At 48.9% G+C, this 21,671-nt stretch overlaps 1 protein-coding gene across 1 annotated transcript; it reads left to right on the top strand.

Moving 5' to 3' along the window:
• The first annotated feature begins 6 nt into the window (after positions 1–6).
• Positions 7–19,284, top strand: cd34 (CD34 molecule). Its single transcript, XM_062458931.1, has 8 exons — positions 7–234; positions 12,169–12,426; positions 12,570–12,847; positions 12,979–13,059; positions 15,237–15,354; positions 15,489–15,541; positions 16,034–16,186; positions 17,251–19,284. Exons 1-8 carry the CDS (start codon positions 153–155, stop codon positions 17,431–17,433), a joined length of 1,206 nt encoding a protein of 401 aa, XP_062314915.1. The 5' UTR covers positions 7–152; the 3' UTR covers positions 17,434–19,284.
• The last annotated feature ends 2,387 nt before the right edge of the window (positions 19,285–21,671 follow it).

The raw sequence follows: 21,671 nt of genomic DNA, 5'->3' as shown, positions 1-21,671 counted from the left end.
GAAACTTACCAGCCCCTCTCTAGCCCTCACACACACACACTCACTCAAGCTCCCCCACACACACACACACACACACGCTCACTCAGAGCTCTCTTCACCTCACCCACTCATCCAGGAACACACACGCGCGCCGGCTGTGCTAACAAAGGAGGATGGCTGCGTCCATGTGGAGAATGAATGGCTTCTGGGGGAGGACGGCTGCAGTGCTGCTGCTCTGCGCTCTGCTGCTGCACCGTGAGTACCACAGCTCTTCTACCGCGAGACATCGTCTATATTATAACACAGCTCTTCTACCATGATACACCATAGCTATCATAGCACAACTCTTGTACCATGATCCACCATAGCTATCATAGCACAACTCTTGTACCATGAAACATCATAACTATCACAGCTAAACTCTTCTATCCTAATGTAGCACTACTCTTGTTCGGCAAGTCTTTTTCGCTACTCTAATACCACTATATACCATAACTCTTATACCACAACTCTGATACTGCAACTCTTACACCACAACCCACCACATCACTTGTACCAAAACTCTCACGACATAATACAGCACAACTCATATCCCAACTTGTACACGGGGCCTCTTCCTACACCTCTGAAAAGACCTCTGAGGTCCTCCTGCTGCTAACCTAAACGATTAGAGTCTAACACAAAGGCTGGCAGAGTGTGTTTGAGTCCTTCTGACTTGAGAAGAGCGCATCAGAGCGTGACATGGCTGCCCGTGAGTCTGTGCAGCTGAGGTGTGCAGCCCTCCAGACTGCCACGATGTGTTTGTGTGGAGCCTGGAGGGCGAGGGCTCAGAGGGAGGTGGACCACCACAGAGGTGGCTAGCACAAAGAGCCTGCTCTGGAGTGGAAAGTTGCCGTTGAGAATAATTATGAACTGCATCCTGAGTGCAGTTTGGGTGGAGCTGGTGTGTGTGTGTGTGTGTGTATATATGTGTTTTCAGAATGCTCAATGGGGCAAGGAGAGCCTGCTGAAAACACAATTGATCCCTTTCATCCTGTTTAAAATTTGGGAAACTCTGTTTGAAGCTAAATGTATTCTCTGTAGCATATGTGGAGGCTTGTGTCCCCATGCTGAAGTAGAGGAAGCTCATCCTGTGTTTGACCCATGTGTGTCCTGTGAACATGTTTATATTATCAGTGTGCACAGGATGGGTGGAGTGTGGGTGTGTTGGTAACTGTATGTATGTATGTATGTATGTATGTATTTGTGTGTGTGTGTGTGTGTGTGGTGTGTGTGTGTGTGTGTGTGTGTGTGTGTGTGTGTGTGTGTGTGTGTGTGTGTGTGTGTGTTGGATAGAAGGAAATGATGCACAGCTGTTTATTTAGTGGGGAGTAAATATAGAACCCAATGTGACACCTTTTACAAAGGGGGAACTGTCTGGATGCATGGCTTCTCCAGAACTGCCCTCATCTGAGCAGGGCAGAGGAGCAGGCAGATCAGCGGGCCCAGTTTAGAAGGTGTACATTCAGTGCACCATGCACAGCAGACACATGAAAACAGCCCCAGGAGAACAAGTTTGGACTGCAAATGCTATTAGAGTGTCTTTACTCCAAAACATGGTCCTCGTGTGCACATTAGGAAGGGAGGCACATACCAACAGAAACCCAGTGTCTATAATTAGATTTGTGTGGAAATGTAATTAAGTGGCCAACCCCCTCTCAGGTCATTAAGGAGACAGTTTAACTTTGATCACTGTGACATATGCTGTGGAACTTCCCTTTGACTTCCTCAATATTCTACATAGATATTCAATGTGTGACTAGTTTAAACAGGAAGAGTACGTTTTGCTGAGGCATTCCAGTCCTCATTACAGTTTGAAAGTAGCACAAGGGTGTTGCCACAAGCGCTCTCTAACCACCCCCCCCCCCCCCCCCCCCACCTCTGACCACGACCAACCACAGCCCGCCACTCACACCTTGTTGACGTTTGTGAGCAACTGGCACTGCTGCGTCAAGATACAGAGGAATAGTCAGCATGTGGCTCTAAACAAACAACTGGAATTTATCTGCCAAACCGGGAGATAAGGTAGACATTTATAAATGGTGCAGGCCCTCCCCTGACCTCAACCATCCCCCCAACTGTGTCTCCAGGGGTGCCTCTGCTCAACCTCTGCAGAGCTGTCTGACTGGAACCACACAAGAGTTGGGAGGTCAATCATTCCAATCGGGGCTGGGACTATTTGAATGTTTCATGCTGCATTAGGGTGGTACGAAGCGTGAGATAGGTTCTTTGTCGTGTCCTCATGTTCAGATGAGTCCAGTCCACAGCACAGAGACGGGGTTGTTCAGGGCTCTGGAACTGTTCCGGAGGACCTCTAATGCCAGGCACAGTGGCTCTGGCGGTGGTGATGTCATTAGGGCTGTCAGGGGAGAGGTAAATGACTCCAGCTCAGTGAAAGCAATCATAAAACACACTGGACTGTACATAGGTGCTGCACACACACACACACACACACACGCACACACACACGCACCCTGCCCTCTGGAGACTCCACGCAAGTCAATTCATTTCCCAGAAGGCATGGCCTTATCTCTCATACAAGCTTTCAACTCATCTCGTAGTCATGATCAGTTGGCATGCAAAGTCCCGTGCCGCGGAACAACAGAAGCCACCAGTTTGAGCTGTGTGTGTCTTCATGTGGCGCTGCAGTTCCAGCTGCACTTCTGGAGCCAGTCTAGAGGTGAGCAGTATGTTGTGCAGCGGTTACTGTAAAGAGCACGGATCACCCGGAGCTTTCCGACTGGACACGTCAAGCTCAGACGACACAGCAGCCTGCCACAGCAGACCTCACACCCTCAACACCTGGTACCCACACAGACACTGACAAGCAGACCAGTGAGGAACTGAGAGAAAGAGGAGAAACAGAGGGAAGGAGAGAGAGAGAGAGAGAGAGAGAGAGAGAGAGAGAGAGGGGGACAGGGAGAGGGAGAGGGAGAGGGAGAGAGAGAGAGAGAGAGAGAGGAGAGAGAGAGAGAGAGAGGGAGAGGGAGAGGGACAGGGAGAGAGGGACATGGAGAGGGAGAGGGAGAGGGAGAGGGAGAGGGAGAGAGAGAGAGAGAGAGAGAGAGAGAGAGAGAGAGAGAGAGAGAGAGAGAGAGAGAGAGAGAGAGAGAGAGAGAGAGAGAGAGAGAGAGAGAGAGAGAGAGAGCATGTGGAAGCTCCCTATGATGCAAGTAGAATGGTGAATGTGTTTATCAGACCTAAACACATCATCATAGTATTTAAGCCAGATGTTTAGACCAGGACTTTGACAAACACTGATTGAGTTTAAGTTTTTGCTTCTCGAGACGTTCATTCAGTGGTTATGTACGCTCCCAAATATGCAACATTGAAATGGGCATGGTCAGAGATGGTAATGGGTGATGTCATCCCAACGCCTCATGGTCTCTAGTTCTCATTAGAAGGGGGAAAATCCCTGGTTTTTCAAAACACTCCAGCTAGGGGAAAAGATGTCATAGCCCCCAGCTCAGACGCTAGCCCAGGAGATATTTACTGCTTCAGTGTCTTCTACAGAATTACAGCTTATTGCGTTTCTATATATGTAGTTGTGAAGAATAGAATTCTTCAATATTCTAAAGAATCTACTTCTTCTGAGGGTGGTGAAGGATGTAGGGTGCATTCCTGTGATTAGGGGGATTCCACCATCTGGTCTGTTCTTCTTACTAGACATGTTAGTGTCCTGCATTTTCAACAAGGACCTGATTGACCTGTTGATGGGCTTCCCAGACACAACGCAGTTATTCAGAGTGGCTAAAACCATAAAGTGTCCATGAGACTGAACACAAAGAGCAGCACAGAGACCCAGGGGGAAGAGGAGACCCATGAATGCCCTTAGCGGGTGTAAAAGGGTTGTCTATGATGGACACCAGTCGTTATTGTTAATCCAATTCTCTCCAGGCTTGTTATGAGATGCCGTCGACAATGTGATAATATACTATTAAAATAACTGCAGTAAGCTGCTTGTTAGACAAATGCAGAAGTGCAGGGTTTCCATTTCAGTGAGAATGGTAGATTATCAAATACTCCACAATAGTGTCAGGGATAGTTGAATAAAGCCATTATTAAGCCACACTCTTGGTATCAGAGGCTCTTGGTGGCCACTGGTAGAGATATCTGGGCGTGGCTGAATATCAAATAAACCATCTGCCAATCATCCTAAGTTCATCAAGAAAAATATGCCCCATTCACTGCTTTTTCCGGTTCCAAGAGATGCAGCTTCAAGGAGGAAAGGAATGTCAGGGTGGGGTGGGAATGAGAGAGAGAGAGAAAATAGTGATAAGACAATCTCAAAGGTTTGAATCAGTAGTCCTGCAGCAGCAGTGTGCTTCCAGGGTAAACATGGTCAGCATATTGCCACTCTGCTTCTCATGGCCCTCAGCTATTGACAAGCATTCTTTCTGTCCCAAATCCCGATGATAAACTCTGGATTCACGTCATCCGCTGGAGGGTGTGGGTCCTTTACGTAACTCCTGGCAGATAGCAGTCTTGTGTCACGCAGGGTGTGTCCTCCTGGGCCTGTAGTCAGGGTTGAAGATCATGAGTCAAGCAATTAAATATGTGCTGTATTACAGCAAGCTACTTAACTGCTTCCTTCCATATCTCTTCTGATTACACACAGTCAACCGGAATAAAACAATCTTGTTTGTCAGAGTCAGTCTGGTAGTTTCAAGAAGAAGACTTCTGGCAAACACTACTCCACCATCTCTAGGCCATTCAGTTACCTCATGCTCTGCATCACATGAACACCACACTCACCATAACAAAGAACTACTCCTAAATCTAAACTCATTAAAGTAAAGAAAACCACAAGGCTTATTGCTAATATGCATTATCAAGGATCAGAACTTGACAGGGAGAGATGTTTCTCCAGGAACAATATTTACTCAGCGAAACTTGTCCTAATGACTAGCAGATGCTGAGTTAGCAGTCAGATCGTCTGAAACCAGCCAGCAAGCCCTCTCCTGTCATAACTCACGTCAGCACAGTGAACTCAGCCCAGACAGCAACACTTCAGATAGGATCTCCAGAGAGGGGTCGCTCTGTCAGACTGAACAAACGTGTGATTAGTGGTAGTGGTGTTTGAATGTGGACCTGGAAGAAGGCTGAGTCTCGAGTCATTGGGACACGGTGGCATGAGTTCAGCAGTGAGGCTGGGAGTGTTGTGTGGTAACGTTGGTGAAAGTTTGGAAGATTCCACTTCCTCCACGTGTCACGGCTGGGTAGAGTGTGTGTATATGATCTGGGGCAGGCTTGTGTGTCCTATCTAGCTTGGTGAATGATGAGTGTTAACGAGGCTGCTGGGGCTATTGCTCCTAGTAATTCATGTTTTGCAAGAAACACATTGTTGGGGCCTGTTCCTTTTGCTGCCTAATTGAAAACATAAGATAACATCCTGTTTCTGTTCTAGATGGCACTCAGACGGTTATGGCTGTGTGTGTGTGTTAGTGAGGCAGAGAGAGTGAGTGAGGCAGCTATAAAAGAGAGGGAGGGGAAGAGAGGGAGAGAGAAAGAAGCTAAGGTTGTAGAAAGAGGGGCCCTGGTCTAAGTAGGTCTCCTCTGAAGAGAAGGAAAATTGTAGAGTTTAACCAGACTATTAGACTCTTCCCAGAAGTTCTGGTTTTCGTTTTCTCTCTTGACTACCCTTTTTCTCTCACACTCTCTCTCTCTCTCTGTCTGTCTAACCAACCTGTCTCTCTATCTCTCCATATACTGTCCCTCTCTCTTTGTCTTCCTCCATTTCATTCTCTCTCTTGTATGATAACCTAAACCATTGTGTGAGCCGTGCCTATGGAGGTCTAGACATAATAATAATATTATAATAGCTGCATTGTCACAGACAGACAGACAGACAGACAGACAGACCACAATGAGTCTCTCTCCAAGCAGCAGGTTAGAGGAGAGGAGAGGCCTATCCCTCTGTCATAAGTTACACTGTTTAGGAAACAAGGGCTGAAGAGGCTGTCCAAAACTACCTCACTGGGCAAATGAATGTAGGAAAAACATGTCTTCATGAAACCTTTAACCAACTTAATTAGAGGCAAATTCCACTTCTGTCAAAAACAGATATGCTGTGCACGATCATTATGTCAGCTTTAGGTCTAATAGGTACGTGCAACTGTCCTATGTCATTTCAGACGCTTACCAACCCATATTGAACATTGACCATTTGACACATTTAACACACCAACATAAGGACACCATTTTGGTCCAAGCAGGACCTTTAGGGTGTACCTACATGACCAGAGAGGCCTAGTGGGTGGGTGCTGTGTGGTATTATCTCTGGCCCCAGGCCCTCTCACCTCTGGCTCAGGGAGGTCACTGTGAGCCTTGTGCCGTGAGAGCCACATCCTGCTCTAGGATGTGTATGGATAACATTCCAGGCCTGTTGTTAATTCCTTTAATTTTTCCCCGTGTCTTGTGTTTTGTTTAAAAACATAAGGGGTGTGGGGGGCTCTGTAAAATCCACTTGTGCCACCAGCCTGCTCCAAAACAGAAATAGTTGTCAGGTTGGTGTGATGGAGCAAGAGGGGCGCCCCTGAGGGATGGATGTTCCAGAGGTTTCCAGAGTGTGGTCTGGTGTTTGGAGCGTCTGTCTGGCCTTGGAAAGACCCTGGAAACGGAGGGACCATGGCTGCAGGAAAACACTGGTCTGATGGGTACAGCACCCACACAGGCTGGCATAGGTGGTGGTCACTGTGTCATGAGAGTACATTGTTTCCTAACAGAACCTACCCCAGTAAAGAGGGGCCAGTGGTCTCCACCTTTTCTGTGTCATCCCTTCCAGCATTCCTCCAGTCCAGGAGGTTCGGTGAGCTCTGGAGGTTCGGTGAGCCTGGAGCCGTTCCACTCTGTTTGCAGGGTCAGTCTGGGATCTGGGGGTCACTAGGGCTTGCTGCAGTCATCTTGAATGAGGGAAATAGAGAGCAGGGGTGTGGTGGGCGGTGACAGCCAGGGTGACGTCTCTGTGGCCTGGGTGGAGGTCTGAGGCGAGCCCCAGGCTTTAGGCCCCAGCCCTTATGGCTGACTCCATGGGCTGCCTAGTACAGCACTCAGGCAGAGACGACTCCCTCAGGAGGCAGACACATGCAGAAGGACCTCTCCCTCCTCCATACCCCCTTCCTCCACCACTCCGCTGCTCCAGCACTGATTAAAGAGGCCAGGAGAGAGGACTTGTGTCCCCTGCCCATGCTCCATCGTTGCTCCCTCTAATTGACTGTCGTGTGGGGATGTTTGTTTTCATTCTGTGGTTCCTCACCCCACACCCAGCCCTGGTGGAACAGGAAGGCTGGGAGATGACAATCAAAATCACAATGGGAATGGGACCAGGAGGGAAGGAGGAGAAAGGAAGGAGCAGGGATAGGGTTACGGTCGGTGAGAGAGAGAGAGAGAGAGAGAGAGAGAGAGAGAGAGAGAGAGAGAGAGAGAGAGAGAGAGAGAGAGAGAGAGAGAGAGAGAGAGAGAGAGAGCTGCAGCATTCCTCTGTGGACTGTGAAGTCCAGGCCCTTGCCATGCAACACTGGCCACTGCATCGCTGGGGAAGTTCTACTGCTGCCTAAACCGAGACAGCAGTCATGCACACACATAACCACACAAGCATGATGTCCACTCACAATGAGAAGACTGGAAAGGTTTCTGTTTTGTTCTGTTGATATGATGGGTTTCAGGATGTCTCCTAGTACCAGACAAAGCTTAACCTCACAGCTGTCATCACCTCCCCTACCTTGACCTTCTCCACATGGTCTCTCCCAGGGCATTGTGGGAGGTTAGGGTGTGCTGTGTGTCTGCGGGCAGTCTTAGGCCACTGCTTCACTACACTGGGCCACGTGCTGGATGAACATGGAGCAAACAAACCCTCCTGACATGGCGCTCTCTCCCCCTCGGCACTTCTTACAAATCTGGCAACCACATTTGATGTGTTCCGAGACTGGAGCTGCTCAGGAGCACAATGAGACAATCTGTTCCTCTGCTGCCTCGATGACATCACCTGAAGGATGCCAGGAAAGGGATCCTGACAGGGGCTGGGACAGGGCAGTGGAGAACCTGGAGCACACAGACACGCACAGACACGCACAGACACACACACACACACACACAGTCCTGCAGGCTGAGGGAGTGTCCCTGTTATGCTATTAGGTAACATTGATTTAGAAGACCAAAGGGCATGTCAGCTTCTTGGCAGATCAGTTAGATTGATAATATCAGTTGTTTGGGTTGCAGACTAACTCTCTACCCTGCCTCAGTTCTACTCTCCTGTGGTGTGTGCTGTTGCAGTGTTTGTTGGAGAGTGTGTGTTGCTGCAGTGTTATGTGTGTGTGTGTGTGTGTGTGTGTGTGTGTGTGTGTGTGTGTGTGTGTGTGTGTGTGTGTGTGTGTGTGCGTGCGTATGGACATGGGGGAGGTAGACGACTGCTGTCTGAAGAGCAGAAGAGGCAAAAGGGAGGCCATCGAGAGGAAAACAAAACCAAATGTGAGATCTGGCTGTTACACACAGCGTAACTCATCATGTGATTGACCGATAAGAGCCACAACCCATCCTTCTTATCCTCCCTTTCTCCTCCACTCCTCCATCCCTCCTCAGCGCTCTCGTCTCCCTAGGAGCTGTGATAGGGCCGAGGCTGCAGGCCCACCGCCAGCCCCTGGGGCCCAAACATCTGCTATGGGAACCATGTTTGCTATGGCAACAGGTCCAATAAAGACAACTAATCTCTCCACTGTCCTCAGGGGGCGTGCGTCAACTCACCCACGGGCCTGTTCATGGACTTAAATGTGCTTTTATGAATGCATATCTGGGGGGGGGGGGGGGGGGGTCCCAGTAAGAGTGAGTTTGTCCAGGCTCCTGCATTTATGCCTGCTGACCTTCCCTAACCTTATAAGAACATAGAATCGGCCATGGCAGTTGTGAAATGCACAACATACTCTTAAGGATACTAGGCTGTTATTTATGGGTGTGTGGAGACACGTGATATGTTCACAGTGTGACCGCCCTCAGCATGGAGAGTAGTTTACATCATCCAGTTAAAATACACATCTCGCCTCTGTGGATAGGAACTTGCAGTCAGGCCTCGGCCTACAACCCACCAACAGACCACCATGACAACGGGCCAGTCAACAGTAGCATACCTCCAGTGGGTCAGTAGTCTAGCTGTCTTCAGATCAGTTATCATGTGCCCACAGTATCATGACTGTTGACTGGTGCAGACCACAGGCAGTCTGCAGAGGTCTGAACTGCCAGTCTGAAACCCCAGGATCAGTGTCAGCCTGTCAGTGTAACCTGTGGTTTAGAGGGCCAGGGGGGGCAGGCCTGCCATCACACAGCCCAGGCTGGAACACCCAGATCACTGCTTGGCGAGGGAGGTAGGGAGGGAGGGAGGTAGGGAGGGAGGGAGGTAGGGAGGGAGGGAGGGATTTATTTGGACACTACAGGCTACATGAATGACAGAGGAGAGAGACTCAGATACCGTATGAAAAAGGGTCCTCTACTGGGAATGCTGGGGTGGGGACCTGGGGCAGGACGAGAGACCTACTGGTGTCCAGGCAGTCTGGGAAAATCTCCAAGTGTGTCTGTTCATAGTAAAGCAGTGTTAGTATTTGTCTGCGTGTCTCTAACATGTCAGACCAGTGGAGGCTGACAAGGGGCTTGACTCAGCTTGGCTGTTTTCTGACCCAGCCTCAAAGTGTGTGCGTCTACAGTGATGTGTGAGACACATGGAGAATAAACTGTTGTCACAATGCAAAAGGTGAGGAGATGCATGAACAGGCACAAGTGTGTGTGTGGTCGCATGTAAAGAATGTGTTTGTGCATGGGCATCCATGTGTGTGTGGGACTGTCACCATCATCATCGGGGAGTCAGGTGGCTGAGCGGTGAGGGAATCGGGCTAGTAATCCGAAGGTTGCCAGTTCGATTCCCGGCCGTGCCAACTGGCGTTGTGTCCTTGGGCAAGGCACTTCACCCTACTTGCCTCGGGGGAATGTGCCTGTACTTACTGTAAGTCGCTCAGGATAAGAGCGTCTGCTAAATGACTAAATGTAAATCATAGGAGACACAGCAGTGTTTTTCTCTAGTCATCACTGTTGAAGGATAGTGGATGGAGCCTGTACCTCACAGGGGGATGTAGGCAAGACAGTCATCAGATGTCCATGGGACAAAATGAACTGTACATTGTTTTAATTACATAATAATACAACACATTTTCGACAAGACTTGGAAGACCTTTGACATACCAGTGTTGAGAGATGGCAGAACTGAGAGGTGAGGTGCATTTGGGCTTTGTTGTTCGCAGGCTTCTCACTGCATGCCTTTTCACAATTACACTATCAAGACCGGATCCCTGGGCCAAAGGGTGTTAGCTACAGGCTTTAATAACATAGTTAAACATTCAGGATTCATGCCCAGTCAAGCCAATTAAAATATATGACCTGCTCTGCACAGTGTCCAACACGTTGGCGCTGCTGTCAGGATCAAGTTCCCTCCGGGAGGTAGCGTAGCAAGCATTTTACAGGCCGTAGTATACAGTGTTAGACACACGCTATCACAGTGGCTACTTGGCAGCTAATAATAATTGGAAATGTTGACGTAGTGCTGTTTAGCCATGCTTGAAGAGGCTAAGATCTAGAAAAGGCACCGTGAATTTCTTCTGGGGGTGGCCACACTTGGGAAACAAGAAGCGTATATCCAGAGGAATGTTGTTATGTTTGATGGTGTTTTGCTAGCTAATGTGTCGTGGTATACCCTCATGAGCACTCTCCCCAATAATGTAGCAGCTCTGGTTAGAGAGTATGGGCTAGGACTGTGTAACCACACTTGTTGGCACCCACAAAAGGCAAGTTCTTGAGGCTATAGCAGAAGTGTAAATGGCAGCGCTTGATTGGACCGTGTGCTGTCTGGCTACTTGTTAACTGGTCAAGTTCTTCTTCTCCAGATGTATACACGCAGACCCTACAGAGCTAAGTCATTCCACTGAATTGTGAAGTATCTTTGACCGTGGTTGTTGCATTGATCTGGCTTATCGTGGTGGGACAAGCCCAGGCGTGACATGGTACAGTATGAGCTTAGGAGCCCAGCTGTGTTAAGAAGCCAGACTGAAGGCTGTGTGTGTGTGTGTGTGTGTGTGTGTGTGTGTGTGTGTGTGTGTGTGTGTGTGTGTGTGTGTGTGTGTGTGTGTGTGTGTGTGTGTGTGTGTGTGTGTGTGTGTGTGTGTGCAGTAGGCCAACACAGCTGAGCCAGGCTGGCTGGAGACGAGAGACTGGAGGCTGGCGTTGACGTTGGTAGTTTAGCAGCATGGTAGTCACCATCTGCATGGGGCATTCTGGAACCTCACTGCCAATGAGTCTGTACTCAGGGGACACGCCTCTGTAGAATGTCTTGTGTTTACACGGCATAAACAGCTACTGCTCAACTGACCACCCCCACCATCGCTTCTGTACTGTAACTGTACTGACTACCATTGTAAGCTACTCATCGTAACTCAGCCATGCCTTGATTCCTCCCTCATACACCATGAAAAGGGTCTCACTCCAGTTACCTGACCTGTGTGTAGACTCATGGAGCACCCGAGCTGAAAGTTATCTTGGTTCAGAAATATGATCAGTCCCTGTGGGCTGGGGACGGGTCAGGGGTCAGGGCCTCAGACAGCTACGTTTATTTGTGAAGCCTGTGGAGAGGGTAAAAGGTCACCCTGTGGCTGTTAATGACCTGGGGCTCCAGAGCAAACATGCCTGGTTTGGATAGGATGTGGGGCCAGGGAACTGGGCGTGGGCCAGGGAGCTGTTCTAACTGACAATGCCATCCACCCCAACTTACTTTCACACAAACACAACGCCCAAGTGCTAGGACAACTCTCACAGGCACTAGAATGTTCCCTGATCCACTGTTAGAGTTGAGTACTGTAAGACCTACAGCACCGGGAGTCTGTCAACCAAGTATTACTGGAGAGACAGCTGAATGATGGGAAGCAGTCATGCTGTTTGTGATGCAGTGATCGCATATCTACAGGATGTGGAGCCAATACAGAGTAGTTGACCTCTCTAATCTCTCTACAGTTGTAGAGCTTAAACTGTTCGCTGACCGAAAGTGAACACATCTTTAATTTGTCTCCCTCTCTCTCCCTCCCTCTCCCTCTCTCTCCCTCTCTTTCTCTCTCTTTGTATTAGATGGAGCTGTCTGTCAAGACAACACCACTGATCAACCATCCAGTACTGTTGCCGCTGGCGACCCCAGTTTTAATTCAACTGATGCTGATGCCCCTACTGGTGCCCCTAATGATACCCCTGGTGATGCTACTACTGCTGACCCTGCTGGTACCCTTGCTGATGCCCCTACTGATGCTACTACTGCTGACCCTGCTGTTAACTCTACTGTTGACTCTGTTGACCACACTGATAAACCTGAGGACTCCAGCCCTGCATCAGGTAGGCCAACAGTACATCCGTGCTGCAGTGTCGTAGATTATGTTTCAGAACTTCAAAGCAGATTCTAAATGACCAGAGCACACCATGCCTTCTCTGCCTAGCGTCCAGTAGGGTGTACAGTGACATGATCTCCTTTTCTGCAGGAGACCCAGCGACAGCAGAGTCCCTGGCTGCAGATACCACCACTGCCCTGGCTGGCCTGGCTGTGGGCATGGGCCCCTCCACAGGACCCCCAGCCAACACTAATGCCCTTGGGCATCCTGCTGTTGTTGACGCCACCTCTTCCGCTTCTGTCGATACACTTCCTTTCACTATAGGGTCTTCGGTGAAGACTATTGCAGGCTTCAGCATCAGGGTGATCGCTGTCACAGACGCCCCCATGATTCCGTCTGCTACGGAACCCGAGGCTTCGCCCGTGAGGGTGAGTTGACCACCACCTTCTCTGGACACCACTGTGTCCAGTGGTCAGGGACACATCAGTCTGTCTCTCTCTTGCTTTTGAATGATCCTCTTCCATTTCCCTTCTCCCTGTCTTCCTCCCTCTCCCTGCAGCCTGTTGTGGTGTGTGTGACTGAGGAGGCCTTGAAAGACAAGGATGCTGTTCAGGTGCACCTGCAGCGTTCATCTAGCTGTGTGAGTATACAGTGTCACTACTGGAGCCATGTCATTGTAAACTAGTAACCACCATTCCAAAGCCCCAGCCTAAACCCTAGCCCTAACCTTATCCCTAGCTCTATCACAAGCCCTACTCCCAACCCAGCCTCAACCACAGCCCTACCCCCAGCCCCATCCGTGCCACACCAGTCCCAACACTCTGGGCTGTGCTGGTTGTTCCACCCATGGGCACATCAGCCTGCAGCAGCCCACAGGAAGGCAGCAGGAAGCATGGCAGGGGCCCCTTGAGCAGGCTGCTGTCTGTGCTGGCCCTTATCTGGCCCCCTGCACCTTGGCTCAGGAGGAAATAAGCCCTCACTGAGCAGGGGAAGATTTATACATGACTCCAACAGTTCCAACCGAATGATGGGCCTGATAAAGACCCGCCCTTTGGTGGACATTCTCCGTCTGATCTCAATCATTGGAGCTGGCAGGAGATGAGCAGAGTGTGGGAGGTAGAGGAGGAGAATGAAGAGGAAAAGGAAGATGAGTTTATGTGCACATATAGTGTAATATAGAGTGTGGTTCTTTGGTGTTGCCAGGGTCTCTCCAATAGAGAGATCTCCATGGTTCAGGGATTGTTGTCATCGGGGTATAGAGACCTAGAGCGCCACTATGACCACATGAAATGTCCCCAGTGAAGACTCAGGACCCTGGTTTTATGTGGTTTGTTCTGGTTTGGTTATGTGTTGAGGAAACACATAGAGCATCGGTGTATACTGTGTTTGAGCTACACAGTAACATTTCAGACACATTACCGTGCGATACTGCCCAGTACTGGAGCTGCTTGGTATGGAAGCCACGCCAGGGACTGCCAGCCAGTCAGTCAGACCACAAATCCCCCCCCAGCTGGCCTCGGCCTCAGGACTGGACAGAAGTGGAGGCTGGGCCTCGGTCATGTTCATCTGCTCGAGTCATCCAGCTCCATCTCCAACAGAACATGAACATGGACACGAGGAGAGAGCAGCAGAGCGCAAGCCTGTCCAGATGATGAGGTCAAAGAGATAAGTGAGAAAACATGAATCAGTACGGTTTCCAGCGAGAGTGAGCGCTGTTAAAGGACCTTCCTGAGGAAAGAGTGTTTAACCTTTGTTACCATGGTGATTTCCTCAGAACAGAGACACAGTGGAAAATCTCTGAATGAGAGAAGTCTCTGGAATGTAGTCTGTAAAAGCAGCTCTGCTTATTCCCATGAGAAACTGGTATCTTTCCTTTACCCAACTCAGTAAACTTGACAGTGGCTAACAACAACACCATTTCCATAAAGGAAACACACATTTGTCTCACTCGAGACACTCTTGGATACCAGTCACAAATGCTGCTCTTTGATTGGTCAAATGCATGTCGCATGAAGGCAACAGATCTCTAAGCAGACATCCAAACTTGGCTGCCAAGAGTGACCATGAGGTCCAGCTGAGCAGAGATCAACATGACAAACACTGAACACAGCTTTAATGGGCCACCAGCGACACATACAGATGTGCAGGGTGCATGGACCTGAGTTGAGCCGGGTTGTAGGTGAGAGTTTATAACTCATGGAGGGGGAGGGTAATGGGCGTGAGGGCCTGATACGGTCTGCACCTCCCTGCCCAGAGGAACTGGATGTTATGAGGCCAGACTGGGCCATACCAGGCCAGCTGTGAGCCTTCCCTCACACTGAGGAAGGATCCAGCCTCAAGCACAGATAGAGGCCTGTGGGGAGGCTAGCCGTGTCTGGTTCACATTACACAGAGCGGGGAGCTCTCCCACAGTCCTTGTGCAACATGGTGACATCATAGTTCAAGGGCAAGGTGGGAACGAGAGGGTGTGGTTGAACTGTTTTCCACCCAACGACATCTCTTCCCCATTTCACACACGTGAAGACACATGGCACTATACGCACAGGCAGTCAGCTTGACTCATTCACATGCTCAACTGCATGATCACACACATCATAGAACCCCACCCTCCTGAAGATGTATGAGAGAGAGAGAGAGAGAGAGAGAGAGAGAGAGAGAGAGAGAGAGAGAGAGAGAGAGAGAGAGAGAGAGAGAGAGAGAGAGAGAGAGAGAGAGAGACTCAAGGTGATGCAGCTTCTCTCTGCTTAATCTGATTGCTGAAATGATGACTGAAACAAATGACTCTGGTCATTCTTCCTAACATCCCGTTTCTTATAGGAGGAAAGCAAGAGTGTGTTAGAGAAACTTCTGGCCCCCTGGTGTGCTTCCCCTCCGTGTCAGTTAGATGTCTTCCAGGAGGAAAGCACCAAAAACCTGCTGGTGACCAGTCCTCATGGTAAACCTCACAGCTGGGTCTCGTAATCCTGAGCATTACAAACAACAAATGATTCAATCGAAACAATTTCACACTTAATGAATATTTAACATATTTCAAAATTCTAAGTAAGAAATGTTTCAATGTCTGTACAGCTGGATTAATGACACTGAAGAAGGCCCTGAACATGGTTGAAGTGAAGGAAGCGGTAAGTTTTCAGTTTACGTTCCCACTTGAGAACTGTGTCTCCACTTCTCTGTTCCCTTACTGTCTCAACAACAGTTGGGCCGGCAACCCTCCCCATTCTGCCAGAAAGTGAGGAGTTAACTATCATAACAATTCAGGATGTGTTATTAAAACCACACAGTAGCATGGCGAGTCACAACCAGTGACCTGCTCCAGAGACATGAAGGAGAGCTACAGTAGAGGGTTAACATGGAGGGGGAAAGAGGAAGGGTTTGACTTACGCACGTCATTGTGGTTTGATATAAAGCTCTAGGGAGAAAGTCTAGCATGTCATCTGTCCACAGCCACTGGGATCAGGAATCTTCTGGAGGCTCCCTGAGGCCTCAACCCAAGGCCTCTCGCTGGCGTCAACCCCCCCCCCTCCTCCCCCTTCTCATACTTACCACTTTAAACCTCACATGAAACCACTCTTAATGCCAATAACGTCTGTGTGTGTGTGTGTGTGTGTGTGCAGCTGGGTGCGTCGCAGGTGGAGGCCCATCCAGTGAAGTCGTCGTCTGCAGTGTTTGTGTCGGTGCTGATGGCAGGTCTGCTGCTGGCTGCAGGGCTGATCGGAGCCTACTGTCTGAGGATTCGCCGGGGCCACAACACCAAGGGCATGAGGCTGGTCAGTGCCCCCCTCTACCAGTAGGGCACCACGCCCAACATTCACTCCAACACTCAGGATCTAAAAGCAAAACCGATCACTGATCAGCAGTCGTACTTAGAGCTGACTACCAGATTTTTTGGGGTGTCCCATTCCCATGGTCAGTGGGCACACTGTTCACAGGGCAGCAGAGTTACAGAGCCATCTCTACTGTGTAATGTTGAACCCTGAGGGGTTTGTGGTCCACCAGGTGGATTGGGATCTCAGGAGTCCCCCAAGAGTTCCATCACAGTAATACATCAGGCAGCACTGGGGGGTTCCTGTTCAGTTCTGTTATGAAGCAACATTACTCTCACATTCCTGGGGCCCATTACTACTTTCGCATGTTTGGAAACGGATCAAATGAAAATGAGAGTGCGCTTCATTCTGTGAAACTCCTGCCAGTCTTGTAATTACGATATTTTGGCATCGCATCACAGAGGAGTCACAGAGAAGTGTGTGTGTGAGTGAGTGAGTGAGTGAGTGAGTGAGTGAGTGAGTGAGTGAGTGAGTGAGTGAGTGTGTGTGTGTGTGTGTGTGTGTGTGTGTGTATGTGTATAAAGTATGTGTGTGCATACAATACTATGTGTGTGTGTGCATTAGAGGCAGTTCCTTGGTGGGAGTGGGAGCCCGGCTCTGCCATGTCAAATATACTGCTTCATCTCCAGAGACACACAGCTGTTTCTCTCCAGCCCGTCCTGACGTCAGCAGAGACTGACCACACCAGAGGTTGTGTGTGTGACTCAGGCCCACAAGACAGCTGCTGAGAAATGGAAGTTCCTCCACTAGTGTAATTCAAACTAGGCTACAGCTCCTCTGAGGCCTCTTCTGATGCACACATCTGAGAAAATCTCTCTTTAAATGTCTCATTCTGGTTTAAATCATCAGTGTATGTCACTGTGTTTGTGTTGTGAGAGTGCCTTAAGGACTGGTAGTTCACAGTTGTGGGTGTCTGTGGTATGCTCCACCAAAATTGTTACCTCATGTAAAGTACTGAATGTAATGTGTTAACTATGTTCATCGTGTGGATGTGTGTGTGAGTACAGGCAGAAGAAACCTACCCCGTAGATGAGGAGAACCAGGGAAACACGCTGGTGTCGGTGGCCCCCCTCACCCCGCCGGAGAGCCAGGAGAAGCCTGCCATCAACGGGGAGGCACCGGAGGCCGACAAGACCCAGCCTCCACCGACCAACGGCCACTCTACCAAGACGGCCGACACAGAGCTGTAAAGACACCCTGGTTCAGGACAGAACAGACCCCTCCAACCCCCCCACACCCACCCTACCCTCCGTTCCAGAGACAACCCCACCCAGCCCCCTTCAACACACAGATACACACACACACATTCATGCACAGTATCTACTGTAGTCTCCTCCTATCCTCCTCTGGCTCCATGCCTCGGCAACCTGCAGTTGCAGGAGGGACTATCTCCTGGTGACGTAAGCATGATGACGATGATGGGGGCCCTGTCCCTGGGAAGTTTCTGATAGTCAGTACTGGAGTTTGGGGAAGGACGGGACAGGGTGGGGAGAGTTTGCCGCTAATCACCAGTGGTTCCCATGACAGTAGCTAGTTACTGGGGTCAGAGCCACAAGCTGTCACCGTCTGGGAATCACCCTCCCTGCAAATGTAACCAGCCCCCAAAGCTCCCACACACACTCCAGCAGCAAGCACTGATATCCAGGAGATGCACTCATACCGGTCCTCTGTTGAGTTTGATAGTTATGAATCTGATATGAATATTCAGAGTGTTCTCAGAGCAAAATGTCTGATTGTGTTCAGGCTTCCTTGTGTGTGTGTGTGTGTGTGTGTGTGTGTGTGTGTGTGTGTGTGTGTGTGTGTGTGTGTGTGTGTGTGTGTGTGTGTGTGTGTGTGTGTGTGTGTGTGTGTGTGTGCGTGTGTGTGTGTGTGTGTGTGTGTGCGTGTGTGCGTGTTTGTGTGTGCTTGCATACATGCATGCTTGTGTGTCTCAATTGTTAATCAAAATGGAGTATGTTTGAGCAAGGGTATGGTTTTGTAACTGTGTAAGTGACATTAGCCACAGAAACTTTACAATGTTTTAAAACTGAGAAGACAAGGTGATGGTTGGGGGAGTTTTGGCCCTTGGTGAGGCTCCTGGTGCTCACCATCATGTCCATCAGCCAGGTACCAGGCAGGGTGTCACTTCCCCCCATCATTACTGCACACTGCAGAGCCAACTGTGCCTGGAGCAGCACCACAGGCAGCAGCAGCCTGATACTGCAGGCCAAACAGGCTGAGCAGACTTTCACGGGCCTGTTTGACTCCAGCCGGGCTGCAGCCTGTGGCCCTGACCAGAGACTGGGCCTACTGCTGAAGAGGATGAGGATGACGTCCTCTCCAAGGCCAGTCTCACCAGAGACTGGGCCTACTGCTGAAGAGGATGAGGATGACGTCCTCTCCAAGGCCAGTCTCACCAGAGACTGGGCCTACTGCTGAAGAGGATGAGGATGACAGCCTCTTCAAGGCCACTCTCACACCCAGCCTTTTGGACTGCCACTCTCTATCAGCTTCCTGACCATTCTTACTAGTATGCTTTTTTAATACCTTTTTTTTATTGGATATTATTAGTCCCGTCAGTAGTTTGTTCTGTAACTCACAGAAACATGTTTTTTTTAATCTTTTTGTGTACTACTCACAGTTTATTTTTGGCATGCCAAAGAGATTAAATTGGCTCTTTCACAAAAACGACTAAACTGTATGTAACAATTATTGTATAGTCATTTGGATGCAGTCATTTTTGAGTGGCTGGTCTTTTCTGTTATCTGAGTGTTTTATTCTACTGTGTCTTTTGAAAGAACGACCATAATGAGCTCCTCACAATTGTAGTATCTCAATCAACCTGTACTGTTAACAGAAATAAAGAAAGAAATGGAAAAGCAGTAATAACTATTGGTTATCTTGTCAGAGGAATACATTATTTGAGTACATAAAAGAGTTTCATTTAATCTTTGAATTTGTGTCCTGTTTTTAACATTCCAAAGTTACTGTTTAATTGTACTAGCATCCTGACTGTTTGATATGAATCTTGAAAATAAAGATTTTTTTTAAATTAAAGATCAGCCAAAGATTTTGTTTTCAATGAGTCTTAAACTATAATAGAGTTGTGTGCTCAACCATTACATTTGTCCATTGTATATCCAAATGTTCAGCTCTGTTCTCTACAACACAGTGCGTTCTTATTTTAAACATATGTTAATAATCTATGACAGTACATGTCTGTGTAAGGCTAACACAAACCCACCAAGCACACACACACGCATCCGCACAAACATGCAAGCATATACACACACGTGCACAAACACATGCACCCGCACATTTGTCCACACACACACATACTTACACCATCGGTATGTATGTAAATCCCATCCAGCTCATAAGGTCACACAGCTGGTTTGTATGAAAGGTAGTAATGACATCATTTCACAAGGTTTTGTCTTTCACTGTTTGGGTGGGGCAAAGAAAGCATCCCGCAGCTGTCTTCATTAAGGACCACTGGTCATGCTCATCATTATCAGGTGACAGGATACCAGGGCAGAGAAAACACAGACCAACACATGCTTTCCTTTCTCCAAACATACATGAGCGCTGCACCTAGAGCAAACAGTCAGCCTAGATTGACATCTCTTGACATCTTCCTTTCTCCAACTAGTTACATTTTCCAATATTGAAAGCTTTCAGCTTTTTTGTGCTGTTCAGAAAAATGGCAAATCACAAGATCGACAGCCATGTGATACCCCTATTCCATCCCAAAAAGGAAAATATTCACCCGAGGCTGTTGAATGAAGCATCAGGGATGTATCTCGGACAAAGGGTTGCAATGTACTGTAGAACCAACTCAACAACCATGGCCATTGCAAAACATGACACACAAAACAGACTTTGTGTTAAAGAGAATGAGATTTTTCCTTATGTAGCCTGCTCAGCCCCCACCCCTACCACATGATATACTGGAATGCAAGTGTGAGATTGACAAAAAATATATATCTCCTCTCTGGAGGTGAGTGGATCTCACCTCCAGAAAGGGGGCATGGAGGAGAGATAGGCAGAACATCTGTGTTTTAAAGGGCCGCTGTGGTTGGGGTATGTCTAGGTGTGGGTGTGGGAGTACTGGTGGACCTCGCCCATCTGAGAACATTTACAGGAGGTTAAAAATGTCCAATACCCCTCAACAGTGCACTTTTCTTTCACCTTTACCATTGCATGAAACTCCACTCCTCCTCCCCACCACTCCACTGTTCATGCCTCCACCCCCTTTGACCCTCCATCTTCTCATCCAGCTATCCATTCACCACCCCAGCCGACACCTATCCTTTACCTTCTGTCCACCATCCCACCTCTAGATTTTGCCTCCCATCCCTTTACTTCTTCATTCCTTCACAAGCCCCCTCCATCTGTAACCCCCCCTCCTCCCCCTCCCCAACCCCTGCACCCCGCCCTCCTCCCTGTGTGTGACTGGGAGGCAGAGATTACGAACACATCTCAGCTGGTCAACTGGTTGTTTTCTCTGTGGGGCGGGAACCCTAAGTGTAGTCCCAGCTGCCAGACACATTGTGTTTGCCCTCTCCTTGCCAAGACCAAGACTCGCCCCATCTCCCCTCACTCACCGAAACATGATATAAGGGAAGGATGGAGTGTAAGAGTGTGTGTGTGTGCGTGTGTGTGTGTGCATGTGTGTTTGTGCTAGCCGTGTTGTCCCCCAGTGTTATAACTATGTGGCAAAGTAAGACTACGAGACCCTACCTGTCAGGAGGACCTCAGCTATTTGTTCTTCTATGGTTTGATCATTTTGATCAAGCCTGTGAAATCTGTAGCAGTTACATCTAGCACACTAATGCATAATTCCTGGTCCAGGGTTCTCTGCCTGTGGTCTGACCTTTCATCTTAACCCCCTCCATGTGAAAGGGCCTCTCAGTTACATCACCCCAGCTCATGCTTTTCCCAATTGGAAGAAAAAAATCTGAGGAATGTTGACCAACTTCCTCAGGTCCTTCCCTGGAACGTTGGTGTGTGTTTATGTGACTCTGTATCTCTCTGGGACAGACCAAACCTCTGGGCCAGTGCTGCCCAGCAGAATGACCTCTGGAAACACCACTCTCCACTGCAGGGGCTCTTCTAACCCTGTCTGTCGGTCCAACCTTGTCTGGACACCCTCTCTGCCCTGGACCCCCCATCGCTACACCCTAACCCCCTCTCAGGGAGGGGGAAGAATCTGGTCTACTCTGGAGTCTCATAATACTGATTAACCTTGGTGACATAAACTTCTGCTAATATTGACATGCTGTCGTGAAATCTAAGGTCAAATTGATTCATTTTTCTTTCATTTCTTTATTTCAATAGAAAAACACACAATAGTCAACATTCATTACACGATACATGGTAAATTCGGATACTGACAGAATTGTACGAGGACCAAAATTTTCCATATGTCATTATGGAACTAAGAAGC

This window comes from Osmerus eperlanus, chromosome 4 (genome assembly GCF_963692335.1).
Source record: "Osmerus eperlanus chromosome 4, fOsmEpe2.1, whole genome shotgun sequence".
Taxonomy (NCBI): domain Eukaryota; kingdom Metazoa; phylum Chordata; class Actinopteri; order Osmeriformes; family Osmeridae; genus Osmerus; species Osmerus eperlanus.
The sequence above is the reverse complement of the archived record's forward strand: the minus strand, read 5'-3'. Positions and strand labels throughout refer to the sequence as shown.